The sequence below is a fragment of the Thalassophryne amazonica genome, chromosome 5, assembly GCF_902500255.1.
Source record: "Thalassophryne amazonica chromosome 5, fThaAma1.1, whole genome shotgun sequence".
NCBI lineage: Eukaryota > Metazoa > Chordata > Actinopteri > Batrachoidiformes > Batrachoididae > Thalassophryne > Thalassophryne amazonica.
Window position 1 is genome coordinate 68,420,717 of NC_047107.1, and position 17,270 is coordinate 68,437,986.

The 17,270-nt window shown below is 38.9% G+C and overlaps 1 protein-coding gene across 4 annotated transcripts in view; it reads left to right on the forward strand.

The window, feature by feature from the left end:
• grid2 (glutamate receptor, ionotropic, delta 2) overlaps positions 1-17,270 on the forward strand; it is a 2,248,146-nt gene that overhangs the window by 1,327,487 nt on the left and 903,389 nt on the right. For all 4 annotated transcript variants that reach the window (XR_004560786.1, XR_004560787.1, XM_034170483.1 and 1 more), the window contains exon 3: positions 12,790-13,077. Coding sequence is in view for 2 of the 4 variants with exons in the window: in XM_034170483.1 (XP_034026374.1) it covers positions 12,790-13,077 (288 nt within the window). In the remaining 2 variants the exon portion in view is untranslated. The remainder of the gene's footprint in view (positions 1-12,789; positions 13,078-17,270) is intronic.

The following is a 17,270-nucleotide window of genomic DNA, read 5'->3' on the forward strand; positions in this document are numbered from 1 at the left end:
TGTCCACATTAAGTATAAACTCCAGACATCTCAACGTCACTGCTAAAGTACAGATTTTTCAACTTGGGGAGGAGGGCGATGCAACGCGACATCGCGCCACAAACACGGCAATCGCTCAAAATCGCTTCATTCGCGTCCATCGCGTTGCATTGCATGGCTTGAACTTTTGTGGTGCCACAGCGTGTCCTTCCATAGGATTATATGGCAACCGGTCGCAGCCGTCGCTCGTGTGTCGTCCGGTGTGAACGTGGCATTAAACTCAAACTGTAAGCAAATATCTTCAACTTGATATAAATTAATTAAAAATATAAAATCCAGCTTCCTGATGAAGTGGTGTAGAGGAAGAATTTCTTAAAAAGAAGATCCAATAGTTAAGCTACAATTTGCCAGAAAGTACATTTGACATGAAAGCCTAGATTTGATGTTTTGTTGATAGAAACTTTTGTATTTCTTCATAATTGATGTAAATAAAGTTCAACTTATTCAGTGATTTGGAAATGTTCATGTTTCCATCCCCTGACTTGCCTGAAGAAAAATGGCAATAAAGCCAATTGTTATTTACAGGTTTTAGAGATTTGCTTTCAGTTTGAGTTTCAGCAAGATAATTTTAGAAATTTTTATTGTTTATATTTTTTGTATTTCTTGTATTTGAAATGGCATAAACAAATTAAAATGTGTGAAATACCAACTGTTCCAATACATTTGGAGGGCACAGTATCCTAACCTTATGATGAGTGCAAAATGAGTGTGGTATTATTACTGTTTTGTTTAAGAATGTTTAATTTTCACTGTTGCTGCACTTTGTGTGAAATCATAATCATATCGTCTATCATACTGATATGACAATATTGAGATATGATAATTTGGCCATATTGTATAGCCCTACTGTCAAATAGCTGAAAAGTTTGAATATTAATTTACATCTTCATTAAAAATGCTTAACCCTCTGGGGCTGACGCCGTCGTATACGACGGCTAAGACCAAGATTTACTAAATTCTAAATAACGTTTGAATGATATGAGATAGAAACTTACTTTTTTTTTTTTGCTGAAAAGTTAACTCCACGGACTTTTGATCCACCATCGGCCATCTTTGTACTCCTCATAAAAGCTGTGTGATGATGTGTGCAATGTGAGTGTCCAATCACAATTAGTTCACCGTCACATGGTTTTCCAAAATCCAATCGTAGGGCAGATTTACCTCATGTGAAAAGCCAAAGATCGTTTTCAGCAGTGATGTGTTACTAGTTGGCCCGTTTGAATAGCCCCCTGAGTGTTCCAATGAGTACATACTATAAGTACATACTCAGTGTGCCCTGTGCCATTACGCACAACGATTAGTGAAAGCAGGAGCACACTGAGAGCCTCTGATGACAATCTCACGTGCTCAAACAAAGAGTGTGTAACTATCAGGATTGCTCCACTAGTTTGCATGTGAATGTTACTGGATAACTCTGTTGCTTTCTTGGCGTAAAGCATTGTTTACTATATCAATGGACAACAAAACGCATAGACCATTTTGTATATATTGTTCAAAATGTGCATTTGTGTTTATTGTTTGAACCTTTTTGTTGTACAGTTTTTCACACAAGACCTCAAATTACCTTTATAAAGTGTCAAAACAGTTGTTTATTATAGTTTGCTGTGTGTTTTGAATAAATCTGTGTGGAAAATTATTTTTCGCTTTATTTTTTCCTTGCCTATTTTTGATTGTAAACCTTTATTACACTTATAAAACACAACTATAGCATATATATTCTGAAAGTACAGGCTATCCTGAAAAAAAGAGACATAAAACTTCATTGTAGGATGCAGGGAGAGCTGTTAACAGCAATAATAAAACATTTATGCCAGGCGAGTGAACTGTCCAAAAAATGCCCTTGAACCCCAGAGGATTAAAGTGGCAGGGGGTTGTAATTAGGGGGTTCTGGGGGGTGGAGCACCTCAGAAGCTGAAAGGCAAAAAAGAAAAAATGCTTCAAAAGTGTGTGTGTGTGTGGGGGGGGGGGGGGGTCTGAGGGCAGAGCTCCCCCAGAAGCTGAAAGGTTTTTTTTGCCATGCTAAAGCTCCCCTGAAGCATTTGCTCAAAAAAAAGTCTGAAGGACCTAAATGACATGTTGAGATGCTGAAGAGCTTTGCTCATTCATGTCTGTGACATATGCATATTACGTCATTTAAACTGTAGTTACATCAATCTTGTTTGTCAATTTCTTTCATTTTCAAGGGCACTGCTCCTTGCCCCACTGTAGTGACATGACAACAAATTTGTCTTCAAGCAGAAATTCTAAATGTTGTGCAATCAGTTCTGCTCAGTGATATCTTTTCTCAATCAAGCCTTATCTTTCATTGGTTTTCTTAGGGATTGCAATCTGTGCTTCCTGTAGTCTCTAAACTTCCTCTTATTTCCTTCTTCAACAACTGGACTGCGGAAGGAAGATGACTTTATATCAGTGTGATAAAGTATGTGACACGTTTTGGTGTTTGTGAGCGTGTTGTCAGCAGAACTGCTCGGAAAGTAACAGATAAGGAGAAGAATTTGTCACACCTGGCCAAAGGTGAAGTTCCTACAGTCCATTCATTTTGGCAGACAGAAAACACAGAGGGAGAGTTCGATAGCACACTCAGTGGCAGACCGAACACAAACACACCAACATCAAAAGTGCAAAGTCGATCTGTTAGCAAGATAGTGATTGAATGCACTGAATTTGTTTGCAAGTTGTTGCGTCTCTACTGATGTTTTTGGAGGATCTGATTAATTTCATAATGAAAATTATGACCGCTGTTTATATTTTCAGTCAACCTAACAGTTGACACTTTGAAATCTGTCATGCTCATGGATCTGGCTGTAAGCATCAGCGTACTGCACAACTGATTGACACATCATAGCTGATTAACAAAAGTGTTCCAGGTGGGAATCATCATGAGGCTTGTCTTTTGGGGATTTGGGGATTAAATGTGGTTATGGTTCATAATGAGAGGTCCGTAAATTCCATTTGCAAGCCTGCAGAGTGCAGTCTTCTTGTATGGTCCTTTGAGTTTTTCTAATGACACCAAATCAGTCTGCATGTACAACAGAGAGGAACAGGAGTAGCCAGTAAACCAGTATTCTAATCTGATTACATTTTTCTGCAAATCTGATTGGTTAATCGTGTGAGATTTCAGACCTTATAATATCGGGGTCACGGTGGCAAAATATTCGACCATTTCATATTTGGATGTATTATTCCGCGCCCTGACCGGTGTTCTGACAAGATGTCATTCCTGTCAACAGGCCAGCCCTTCACGCAACTGTGTATGAGCACACATGCACAGTATTGTTGGGACGTGGAAGTGTTGATTTATGCGACAAGACGCACAATTCGACAGCTCACCGGCCGTGGTTGATAGTAGCTGTTAGCACTGTTAGCTTAGAGTGAGCAAACGTTGCATACTGCCGCCGCTGAAATGGGTGAATTTAAGCTACCATATGAAAGTGGATTCTGATACAGAATTACCGTTTCACATTTGATGGATTTCACATTTGATGGATTACTCTGCGCCCTGACCGCTGTTGGAGCGACGCTGCCTCGCAGTAAGCCTCGCTGACTGAATTACCTACAGAATAATAAACCGTGCAAATGATGGAATTGGATTAGAATCGGAATAACCCCCTTGTGTCTGATGATTTGCTGTTATACGGTCGGAAATACTTTGCGACCATATACTCCGCTAACATGTAGCATGTAGCTATTGCTCATATGTGGCAATGTCTAGCGGGAATGCAATGGGCCATTTAAATCATTAGCAATGACTATTAATGAGCCTCATGCTCAGAATTGCTCTGCAGAGCTATGTGTCTGATATATGAGAGGATGAATATGTTAATTCTCCAAAGTGTTCTAATAAGTAAAGGATTAGCAGCCTTCCATTAGCAAAAGCCTTGAAGATACTAAACAAATGCAGTGTAGCTAGATCAGAGCAAGAGAGCTACAAAATTAGCATGACCGCTGTAATTGAAATACAGGATGCTGGGTACTGTAGCTAATGATACATGAATGAATTAATTGCAGCAGCGATAGTCAATATGGCTTGAAGTAAGAGAAATTCAGACAAAAAGTAGAAAATACATTCAGACATGTCTGAATAAATAAGCTCACAGGTTTGTGTCCTCCCCACACATACATATGGACAAGCATTAAGATGAATGGACTCTGACATAAAAGAATTATGACCATGACTAAGCAGTACAAGCAGACTTATTGAAGTGTAATCACTTATTATTACAGTTTAATTAATTCCTCAGAGTGTGATTGTGCACAGTGAGCAGTGACACTGAAAGTGCTTTCGATTCTACTCAATCATCAATAACAATAGTTGAGGACTTAGTTGCTTGGAATAATCCTATTAGGTGTTAGTGGAAAAAAAGGAAAATCAATCCCAACAATGTATTTCCCCTTTAATTAAATACTAGTCTATTGTGTGCATCCATTTTTTGCTATTGCCTTCAAATTAGTCTCCTTTTTTTAAGAGTTTAAGGGCTTTTTCACTTGAACAGTCAGAGTGTCAGGAAGGATGCAATAAATGTTTTAGGAAATCTTTTTACTGAGGAATCAAATGACTGCATCCCAATTTTAAAGCAGGTTTATTCAGGTACTAAAGATTAGATATTTAAATAGTGTTTCATCTTCTTTCAGCTCACATTTTTTTTTTAAATGCATCTCAGCTGAGAAACATTTTATCTTGTGCCTCTTCAAGATAATTAAAGAAGCATAAATTGTTGAAATTCTGTATGCTTTAGGTGGCCAAGAGGTTATTGTATTTTGTTTCAGTGCAGAAGGTTTGTGGTTCAAACCCTACCCCTTCCACATTTCTCCATGTAATGTGGAGTTACGTCAGGGCATTCCAGTGTAAAACTTGTGTGAAATCAACATGCACATCCATCTTGGATCTGCTGTGGCAACTCTATGCCTAACTATATGCCTCGAGCCCTATGAATTGAAACACTTCTCTGCCTTAGGGTGGAAAAAAAACTGCCCGTCTCAAACTGCCGTCTTCAGTGTTTGTCAACATAGCAACTGAAGCGCAACTTGTTGCAATAGCCTGTTTGCTCTTTTTATTTTCTCACCTTTATGCATAAATGCAAAGAAATAGAAGAAGTTGCAGATATCTTTGATGCATCGCAATCGTGTCGGAGAATTTTGTGGTATTAATAATTAATTTAATGAATCTGTAATTTAGAATAATAATAATTAATAACATTAATAACTAATTAATTTGTAATGAATTAATGTAAATAATACTAATAATAATTAATAGTAATAATATTGTTAATTGCTTAATTGGTTAGTAATTAATTAATGAATTGATTAATTAGTAATTAAAATAAACACTTGAACTATATCAGTCTGTGTGGAATGAATGTATACATTATACAAGTTTCACTTTTTAAATGGAATGACTGAAATAAATCAACTTTTACATGATATTCTAATTATATGACCAACACCTGTATGTATCTTATGGGCTGCATCTAGTTCTGTTAACCTTATATTTCTTTTTCAAATTTCCCCATTTTTTTGCATTCAGCCCTATTTCCTTTAGAAATATCCTTGACAAATAATAGCAGCCTATTAGGACGTCAGGTTATGTGTTACACATATACATGTGTGTGTATATATTCTCCAACTTATTCCCATTGATGAAATTTCTCATTTTCTGTCTGAAAGCTTATTAGGAGACGAGTGTGCTCAGGGCTCCCTGTTTTTTTACAAAATACACACACGTTACAGACCTTGAAATCCAACAGTAAGGGTCGCTATTATCCAAAGATTTATGAGCATACAAATTAACGTGCTTATCCTTTATCATGATTTTCTCCATTGTGAGATATAAAAGTGTCTTATTGTAGCGTTCATGTGTATATGCATTATAACGCCTCAGCGCACGAGCGAAGTTACAATATTCTTCAGAACGACAATATACGCCACATGTATCCAGCAGCATACATGTTGCTGTCATAGGCAATTGCCTATGACAGCAAAAGTTTTTTGACAAGTTATAACTTTCTAAACAGTGAAATTTGTAATGAAAGCTGCTTTCATTTGTGCGGCTCTGGGTGCCATGTTTGTTTCTGTGGAGACAGCAGTAAGCTCCTCCTACTCCTCCAAATGGAGTGTGCATCTAGATTCACTCCATTTGGAGGGGTTTGCAGCCCTCCGACTACCCCTCCACCTCGCTCCAAAAAGAGAATTGAGACATCCCTCTCTCTCTCGTGCCCACGCAAAACGGAGGGGAAGGGGTAAGGGGAAGGGCCAAGGGGTAGAATTGAGATTCAGCCTTAGACTTTAATCCACTTCATTCTATGCAGTCTGGGAATAAGCCCCAGCACCAGTCAACATCAAGCCAAAATACTGCTTACTTACTCTTTTCTTTCATAAAGCTAAAAGGCCTAGGGGTGGGCCAATTGCCTTGGACGTCACATTTGCAAAGTTTTACAAAGGTATTTCTCAGCACAATGGAAATATAAATAGGTTTGTTACTGTTCTCCATGTTTTTTCTTTCTTTTCCCTTTTACACATTTGACACACCTATGCAATTTGTATACCTCCAAAGATTATTGCAATGTTTCAGATAAATAGTAAGAGGGCAGAGGCATGTAGAATATTTTTTGCAAAATAATGTGAACACACTCTTGTGCCTGTAAAGATTTAACTGCAAACGAATGCTTATATTTTTATTTATTTTTATTTGTTTGTTTGTTTGTTTGTTTTAGCAAAGTTCTTCATTTTTGTCCTGTAATTCTAGCTTACACTGAATGAACTGTATACTATATATTTAGCTTATTGTACGGAGTAAATAGTACTTAATAGTTCTCTTGTATTTCTTTCGGAATTAAATTTCAGTTAATTTTCAATTTATTTTCATTTATATAGCGCCAAATCACAACAAGGTTGCCTCAAGGTGCTTCACACAAGTAAGGTCTAACCTTACCAACCCCCAGAGCAACAGTGATAAGGAAAAACTCCCACTGAGGAAGAAACCTTAAGCAGACCAGACTCAAAGGAGTGACTTTTGCTTGGGCCATGCTGCAGACATAAATTACAAAACAATTCACAAAACGAACATACAGGAAATGTTGCCGGTGCACAGGAAAGTTTCTGGAATAGACACCACACCCATCTCTGGATGGAGCCGCACCTGAAACAGAGAGAAAAGAAAAAAAAAAAAAACAGAATCAAGCATCGGAAAGACAAATACAGTATAATTTGTCAGCATTTAGCAACAAGAAAAACAGAAGAAATCCGAAGGTGTTCACCAGCCACGAGCCCGAAGTTTCACTAAAAGACCCAGAATTTAGATAAGGTTGAGGCTGCGGTCTGCTCCGTTTCATAATAAAATTAATTAAAAGAGCAAAAAGCGTAGAAACATACTATGCCAGTATGCTAGCCATACAAAAGGGAAAATAAGTGCGTCTTAAGTCTGGACTTGAAATTCTCTACAGAATCGGACAGTTTTATTGATGTAGGGAGATTATTCCACAGAACATGGGGATGATAAGAGAAAGCTCTGTGACCCGCAGAATTTTTATTCACCTGAGGGACACTAAGCAGCCCTGCACCCTGAGAATGCAAAGCCCAGGCCAGTACATAGGATTTAATTAGGTCAGCTAAGTAGGGAGGTGCCAATCTGTGAACAATTTTATAGGCCAGTAGCAGAACCTTAAAATCTGATCTCACTGGGACAGGAAGCCAGTGAAGGGATGCCAAAATGGGTGTAATGTGGTCGAATTTTCTGCTTCATGTCAAAACTTTGGCAGCAGCATTTTGAACCCATTGGTGGACTACAGTAAACCAGAAAATAGAATATTGCAGTAGTCCAATCTAGAAGAGACAAATGCATGAACCAGGGTCTCAGCATCAGCCATAGGCAGGATGGGATGAATCTTCACTATATTTCGCAGGTGGAAGAAAGCAATCCTCGTAATATTTCTAATGTGGAGGTCAAAGGACAATGTAGGATCAAAAATTACCCCAAGGTTCCTCATTTTGTCAGTGTAATGTATGACACACGAGCCTAGTCAAATTGATGCCGATGTCTCACTGGACCAAGAACCATCATTTCAGTCTTGTCAGAGTTTAAAAGTAGGAAGTTGCTAGACATCCAGCTTCTCACTGATGCAAAGCAATCTTCTAAGGATTTTATGTGGATGAGATTACCAGCAGTTATCGGCATGTATAACTGAGTATCATCAGCGTAGAAGTGAAAGGTAACCCCAAAACGCCGCAATACATGCCCAAGGGGTGCTATTTAAAGGGAGAAAAGCAGGGGGGCTAAGACAGACTCCTGTGGAACCCCAAATTCCATGTCACTAAGGTTACAGGTAGTGTTATTGTACAAAACACAGTGAAAAGGACTGGTCAGGTATGACATCAACCATGCAAGGGCACTCCCAGTAATTCCAAAATGATTCCTCAGCCTATCGAGTAGAATATGGTGAGCCACCATATCAAATGCAACATTGAGATCTACCAGCACCAGAACTATCGTGGTGTCTGAATCCATTGCAAGTAGAAGATCATTAACCAATTTAGTGAGAGCTGTCTGTGTGGAATGATATTTTCTAAAAGCAGACTGCAGTGGCTCAAAAAGATTATTTTCGGTATGGTGGTCCACAAGCTGCCGTGAAACCACTTTTTCCAGAATTTTAGAGCAAAATGATAGATTTGATACTGGCCTATAATTTCTCAGTCCACTAGGGTCAAGATTAGATTTCTTAACTCATGCTTTAATCACTGCAGATTTGAAACATTTCAGAACAGATCCAGAAGTTAATGAGAGATTAATAATTTCCAGCACAGTCGGCCCAAGAGTGGGCCACGGTTCCTTAAAAAGTTTTGTTGGTATAAGATCAAATAAGCAGGTTGTGCTTTTTCTAGACATTATGAGTTTTGTCAGCATGTCTTGTGAGATACTATCAAATTCTGTAAATCTTGGTAATGCCTCAGTTATGGCACCCACCTCAATAGCAGAGTGTAGTGACTGGGTTAAGGCATGCTGGGATATCCTCAACCTAATGTCTTCTATTTTTTTCTCGAACTAATCCAGGAAATCTTGTGTTGTAAAAAGGAGAGCGAACTACAGGTGGTTGTGCATGTATAAGTGTTGCCACCGTGTCAAACAAGAACTTTGAGTTATGCTTGTTTTTGTTGATCAAATCAGAGTAATAGGTCTGCTTTGTAGCCAGTCGTGATTTTGTAGCCAGTTCTATGATTTTTTATTTTCATGTGTGTGGTCTCTCAGGTTTTGGAAACCTACAGATAATTTTAAAATCCTGTCGTGTGAACCAAGCTTAAAGCAGCAGTCACAGCATCTCTTCACAGAATTATCTTATACAAACATTCTGTTTGTGCTGGCTGATCACAGAAAGAGCCCTCATAAAATTTTTGCTTCACCCCCCAACAGACAAACACTGTCAGTTTTACTGTAATACTGCATGGTTAATACAAGAATGGTACAGACTGCAGAATTATCTTGAACAATTTTCAAATCTAGATCATTAGATATCCCATTTGAAACACTGGGTCTTGCTTAAATCCCTCTCATTCTTTCGTAAGCACACCAACAAGCACACACACACACACACACACACACACACACACACAAAATGTTTGATTCTGCATTTCTCAGCACCATGAGACCAGCTTTTTTTCTTTGGAAAACTTTTTCTCCTTCTTTCTCTGGCTTTATTTTTGCAGCGTCAACAAAGCAGTCCATGTGGCATTATAGTGCATGTCTTATACATAGTGCTTTCACACCATTTTACCATGAGCCATTGCCCCATTTGTAGGTAGGTGTGTGTGTGTGTGTGTGTATGTGTGTCTGTGTGTGTGTGTGTGTGTGTGTGTGTTCGATCTTTAAATCATTTTACCACCTTTTTACTTTACCCAGTGACTGTGGTCGTCAGCTAAAAGTGAAACAAAGGCTTGAAATTGGTGCTTAGTAGACATTTACAGTCACAGCAAAGAGGATGCAAGAAGGTGAAGAATTGATGTGGGATGGATGTCAGGGCAAACAGGGCATGTCCCTTAACTCACTCGATGCCACTGACTCTAAAACACATCTTTTCCGATAGTAATGCCCTGCACCAAAGACGTGTCATTGAGCCAATTTCTTTTCTTCTCCTCTTTTCTTGTGGTATGTTTGTTGTTGACATGGACATAGAACCCAATTTTCTATGGGTCTTGAAAAAACACTCAAATGCTGAAGAAATCCTGGCACTGGGATGTTCTGAACTTTGAAAATGGCTGGCACCCAATGAGTTAAAGAAATACTGTAAAAATATAAAATGCAGAAGGAGAGAGCGAGAGAGAGAGAGAGATGAGAGAGAGATGAGAGATGAGCTGATGAATGACAAGGTTTCTTGAGAGGTTAGGTGGATGTTTATATTGCCAAAAGATGAAGTTAAAAATGGTGAAAAACATTGGTAGATGTAAAAAGAGAAGTGGATTTAAGAAATAAGTTGGGCAGATTCCACTTGGAGGACAATGTGCAACCTTTAATGGTGATGTAATACAAATAAAATGAAAATTACAGCATCCTGAAATGATTGGGGCTGAAAGGTAAGCAGTCAGAAAGGCTGTTTTATACAAAAGCAAGATAAGAGGGGAGTGGGTTGAGAGTGCATTTGCGAGGGAGGTGTTTTTAACTACCTAAGAGGCTTAGGAAGGATGAAAACACCTCAGAACACCTCACAAATGAGGGGAAAAGAAGCATGTTCTTGAAAATAAAGTATTTATAGTTTCACAGTAAATTTTGCAGAGCTGGGCATAGATTTTGTCCAAATTTATTAGCGTTCATACAGCTCTGTCAGACTGTGGAATCATCTCTATCATGGTGTGAAATCATCTCTATCGTGGTGTGAAACCACCTATATCGTGGTGTTGAATCATCTGTATCGTGGCGTGAAATCATTTGTATTGTGGTGTGAAATCATCTGTCTTGTGTGAAATCATCTCTATCGTGGTGTGAAATCATCTCTATCATGGTGTGAAATCATCTCTATTGTAGTGTGAAATCATCTCTATTGTGGTGTGAAATCATCTCTATTGTGGTGTGAAATCATCTCTGTCGTGGTCTGAAATAATCTCTATCATAGTCTTAAATCATGTTTGCCAAATCAAATAATCATTCATATGATACTATACTATATGCACAGAGCAGGTCACTTGCTAGGATTGGAGTTAGACTACCTAGATACAATTTCTGGTCAGGCTACCTGTCCTTATCCTTGGACAAAGGCACTTCATTTGCATTGTCTCAGTCCACCCAGCTGTAAATGAGTACCAGCCTGAGCTGGGTAAGTCCTCTCCAGGGTAAACTGTCGCCTCTCATCTGCATCAACCTGTGCAGTCCATATCCACTTCACCAATAAGACTTGGTGTCTGTATAGGAATTATTTGTTTTTCTATTTTGGGTTTATTTTTGTAGTTCAAGCAGAATATATTTTTCAATGCAAAATATACTGTACTGTCATTTATGTGAATATATTTAGTTCCAAATGTATTTCGAGTTGCTGGGTGGGAGAGCTAAGTAGAAATGCATCATCTATTCATATAATTAATTCATCAATTCATATTAATTGTCTTTCTTATGGCAAGATAAACTCAGGGATTATCAGGTGACATGATAGCTCAGTTTTGAGGGGACTCAGCCTAAAGGGATAAGATTAGTACTTCAGACGTAACATGATAATAGATGCAAAACATTATTATGACATACAATCTGTTTTATGATTTTGGTTGTATATTACATAAACATATAAGTACACATTATTTTAATAATATTAGCTTTAGTTTAATTTGATATTTTCAGGAAAGCATGTGTCCATTAGTACCTTTACTCACATTGTATTTGTTACAACTTATAATGAAACATTTACCTATTCATTCATTCATCAATCTATGTTCAATACCCGCTTACTCCATTTAAGGGTCACGGGGCCACTGGAGCCTATTCCAACAGTCACAGGGCGTAAGGTAGGGTACACCTTGGACAGGACGCCAGTCTATCGCAGGGCCACATATAGACAAACAAACATCTGCACACCTACGGTCAATATAACGCTTCCAATTCACCAAACCTATATGTCTTTGGATGTGGGAAGAAGGTGAAACACCCAGAGGAAACCCACGCAAATTTGCAAACTCCCTACAGAAAGTGTGGGAAGCGAACCCACGGCCTTCTTGTTGTGAGGCAACAGTGCTAACCACTAATCTGCATGCTGTCCACTGTTACTCATATTACCTGTAGTTCAGGCACATGTTTTTGTTGTGTTTGGTAAACAAAGATAAAAATTTGCTTTTACAAAATCAAGCACATTCCCACATATTTATTAGTTTCACCAAAAAAAATCACAGCTGGGTTGAGTAGGATTGGGATAATGATGGGAAGGAGAGGTACAAAATTTGATATACTCTCTTCCTGTCATCACGCCTCTCTGTTTCCAGCTCCCGCATTGCAGGTTGTTAACAACTTTGGCTTCAAAATATCTCCTCCATTCATGTGGAAACAAGTGAAAACCAGCTTGCTTAAACATTCCCCTGTCTCTTCCAATCAGTGCTGCTCAGTTGTGACCTCTGATATTTGAATTATTTGCTTCAGTGCATTCTTACTACAAAGAATTAGGGATCTTGCAAACAAAATGTGGCATAGGTCTTGATGTCCTTTTTCTACTAATTAAATATACAATAAAATAACACATCCATTTGCATATCGAGGAACTAGCAGGTTTTTTTTTTTTTCTTCTCTTGCAGCCTGTGAACTGATGAATCGCGGCATCCTGGCCCTGGTCAGTTCTATCGGCTGCATGTCAGCCGGCAGCCTGCAGACTCTGGCCGACGCCATGCACATCCCTCACCTTTTTATCCAGCGCTCCACAGCGGGAACCCCTCGCTCATCCTGCCCACCCACCGGCCGCGTCCCCGGAGCAGATGACTACACCTTGATGGTTCGCCCACCTGTCTATCTCAATGAGGTCATCATGCAAGTGGTGTCAGAGTACAGCTGGCAGAAGTTCATCCTCTTCTATGATTCTGATTTTGGTAAGTTTTGCGTCCCACTCAGCCTGTCTGTCCACTTCTTTGCTGAAGCTTTCGACTCATTACTTTGGAGTGCCGCACCACTTGCAAAGTTCTCTCCTGTGCTCAGTCTCTGACATGAGGGAAATGAGGCTTAGCAGTAGGTATGGAAGATGATTCACTTCAGCTGACATCCACAGTGTGTCGAATCTATGAACCCGCTTTCATATGAATTTTAAATTCATTGGTTGTGAAAGTACCAACGGTTTCTCAGCATGGTAGAACATTAGCGATCTAATGGATGAACGGTTAAAGTCAGAAACGCTATATCTTTTTCTCTGAGGTAGGAATGCACATGCACAGACACAGACTCATAGCATGCATTTGTGCAGTCGTGACTTGTCTGCTATACGCTCTCTCTTTTTACCCATCTCCCCTTTCCCCTCCCCTGTGACACTCTGTTTCTTCACCATCTCTCTTTCCAGTCCATTACCTCTAACATTCCACAAGAAACATCCTGCGTCTGGCACTCTGCTTCTGTTGTCTCTCAGCATCTTTCTGCAGAGATAAATCTTTACTTTGATATGTATACACACATATCCCTCGTATGAGTGTGCGCAGTCCTAAGCATGCACATCATGTGATTGGCTGTACATGCAATTTGTCTTTTCTGTTGCCACCTGCTTCACTCTTCAATCCAATTCACTGCAATGAAGGACATCATGTTTGTAACTCTAATATAAAAATAAAATCCAAACAAACAGGATGTTGATTTTTTTTTTTTATGTTGCTCTTCGACTATAATTAAATAAACATTCTCTTTGAAAGGATAATTTACATACTCAAACTCTGAATCACAGAGAGAAAAAATAAAATCGCAATTAACCTGCTTTGACATGGGTTAAGTAATATAAAGACTGTTATTATGCATTTAAAATGTGATACAAAATCAAGGCATTGACATCATCTGTGCGCAGGCAGAATTCAAACATATGCGGATGCTTCAAATGTCAGCCAGTGTAAGCAAATGGAACCTTTGTGATAGTTTTCTGCTCTGTGCAGTTTAGCAATGATTGATCTTAAATGCTTCATAAAGCTCCATTTCACACACAGCAGTATTTTTTTGCTCAACCCTTTACATAGAGGTAATGTTCTGGGAACCTTGTATTTTGGTATTACTGAATCACGAATGAAATTCATATTCATCTGTGTCCAATATATAAGGAACAGGTGTTGCAGTTTCTGAGTCTTGAATTGAATTTGTTGTTTTTCAGAAATAGATTCCAGTGATATTTGGTGGTGAGATAAGAGGAGATTAGAATATGAGTCAAATGTAAAATAAGGATTTAAATGTTAAAATTTTTTCATGTGTCACATTGATTTCCATGTTATTAGGTTTGCTGAATGTCAGTGATGGCACTATTTCTCCAACATGCACATACCAAGAAAATCAACATGATTTTCACAAAAAAGGACTTTGGGGTTTTTGGTTTTCATGCGCTGTCTGCATGGTCTCCAGTGGGGCCGCCACATCATGTGGCATTGTTATGTGAAGGGTTGAAATCTTCCAATGTGTTAAAACATTTTATCAGTGTATTGAACCTGTTACATAAAATTGCATTTTAACAAATGAGTCCCACCCAGTTGTTGTCCTAAATACTGAATCAGTATTTAACATTGGAAACACGAGCCACACACCTCAGAAGGTGGCATATTAAATGCAATGACCAAATGGAGCTGGATAAACTGAAGGGGATGTGGCATGAAATAAAAGATGATTGCAATAAATCAGCACGGTCACAATGACATTATGATGAAGCCATGCATGTTAATGGAGTCGAAGCCCTAAGCACCCCTGAAGGGTTTTAAATACTCACACAGTCTCTGGTAAAATTGCAGAACATTTTTTTTTGTCACATATCAATTTAGATGCATAAAGTGTATACAGTTGAGTTCTACATTGCAAAAGATGTTGCGTCTGTGAGATTATTGGGACTGTTTCATAGATATTAAGAAGAGACAATAAGCAATTTGCCAAAAGTGTTGTTTATAAAAGTGTATGTCCATGAAGCCAACCCCTACATGGGTACTATGAGTGTCATGTTGTGTAGGGGCAGAATGTCTGACTTTTTCTGCACTGAATACCAGGTAAGGGTGTCAAAAACAGCATCTTATAAAAGGTTTGCTGACCTTGACTGTGCAGATGATACTGTGACCTTGGATCTCTGGATTTGCAATTATCTTGGATCAAGACTAAGATTTAAGGTTTTCACAACTTCCTGGAGCAGCCATTAGACGTATATCTGTATGTGGTGAAAATGTTGAACTTGTAGAGAGATCACTTTTCTCAGCAGTAACATTTATATATCTGGGTCCTTGGCCTTTGAGATCAAGAGACTCCTGGGAAATGATGCCGTGAGGTCACTGAACAAAGATATTTGGTGATGCTGATAGCTTTGCTTAAGACATTTGCTTAAGTCTTACTGTATTGTTGTGAGACTTGGTCACTGACATAAAGTGATGACTGTCATTGCTACTAGGGCTCTTCAGAGAATCCTTGGGTACACCTAGAATGACTTTGTGTCAAACAAATGGTTGTTTAGGGAGACTCAGATGAGAAGTATCACTTGCAGCTATAACATTTTAACCATGTGGCACATTTTTCTGGGCATGATTGAGCATGCAGGTGCTTTAGTTTTGAGGACCCAGCAAGTAGCAAAGGTCAAGGGGATACCTTCATTTCACCTTCATTCAGCTGATATATATATATGGTTCCTTTGAAGAGGTGGGGATGGACTGGTTTTCTGCCAGGGAATTTACTATTCAGGTAGGGGTCAGTGGTTTGGTGGATGTGATGCCATATGCTTCCAGTGCATGCTCCACAATCTAACCTACATGAAACGTTTATCGAGTGTAGAGTTTCAACAACATAACTCAGGATCCACTTCCTCTGTGCAGCTGCATTTCCATTTGCCTCATCTGTGGCAGAGTGTGGACTTGGAAAAAAGCTGACATTAAAAAGGATGGATGATGTTGGGTGTTTTGGAGGTATTGCAGAGTGCTGACGGTTCCTACAACTGCCAAGAAGCCCAACAAATGGTCACTAGCCAGGATTAGCAGTAATAAAGCTACTGCAAGGACTGATTTAGCACTGTAAGCTGTGTTTGTATGGTTTAGTCAATACTTGCATAAAAAAGTCATTCCTAAAAATGAGGATATAAAGAAAAATAAGACACACACTAAGAAGACACAGAAAACATGTATTTGCATAAAAAGATGCAACTACATTATCCAATCTGAGCAGTAGGTAAGTTGTAGGGTCCAGAGGGGTTATATCTGCACCCGGTTTCATAAAGCAGTCTAATCAATCTTGTTTAGTTGAACAACTCACTTAGTTGACTAATTTTTTTTATGTTGGTCATTGCACAAAGCGCTTAGTCAGCTAAAGTTTTGTGTTACCCGACTAAAGTTTTTAGCCTGGTACAGAGGAGGCTAATCTTCTTTTAGTCGACAAAAGTTCAGTGTCTTTCCTCGAACAATGGTGGCTATCATGTATCGGAATGACAGAACATAGTGTTGTACACTGCTGCCATCTATATGCTGAATGGGGTATGTTCTGCCATTCCATCACTGTTCTGTCAAGAGCTTGGGGCTTTTGATGTGACCTATAGCTCTATATAGTGGCTAAATAACTTGATTATTTTAATGGTGAGACCTGATCATCTCATCATTACTTGTTTTGGGTGTAATATAAGCAAAAACGACCCGTTCCAATTACCAGTTGTTCCAAATCTATTCCACCTATAGTTACAGTGATTAGAAGCTCCTTGTTTGGATGGATAATGCTGGGCGACAAACCGTTGTTGACTAAGTAAGTTTAATAGACTGAAAGATTAGATTGCTTTATTAAACCAGATCTAGGTCTCTTAATTAGTCATGGGTGTGTTTTGGGTGCAGCATGACTTTTAATCTGTCATTCCCTATCAGAATGTTGTGTGCTTGATCCTGGCACATTGCTATTAGTGACAAAATCATAAGAAAGAGGTTTTCTGGTGATGAAACAGCTCTGCCCACAAAGTATAAGTGAGTAGGAGCTGCAGACCGCCACAACTCCAGGAAAAAGTTCCTGAAACATTTCATTGTCATCCTTTACCAACTACTCAAACTACTTTGGCCGATTTGCACATAAAGTATGCATGAAGCAGGATTGTGTGCAA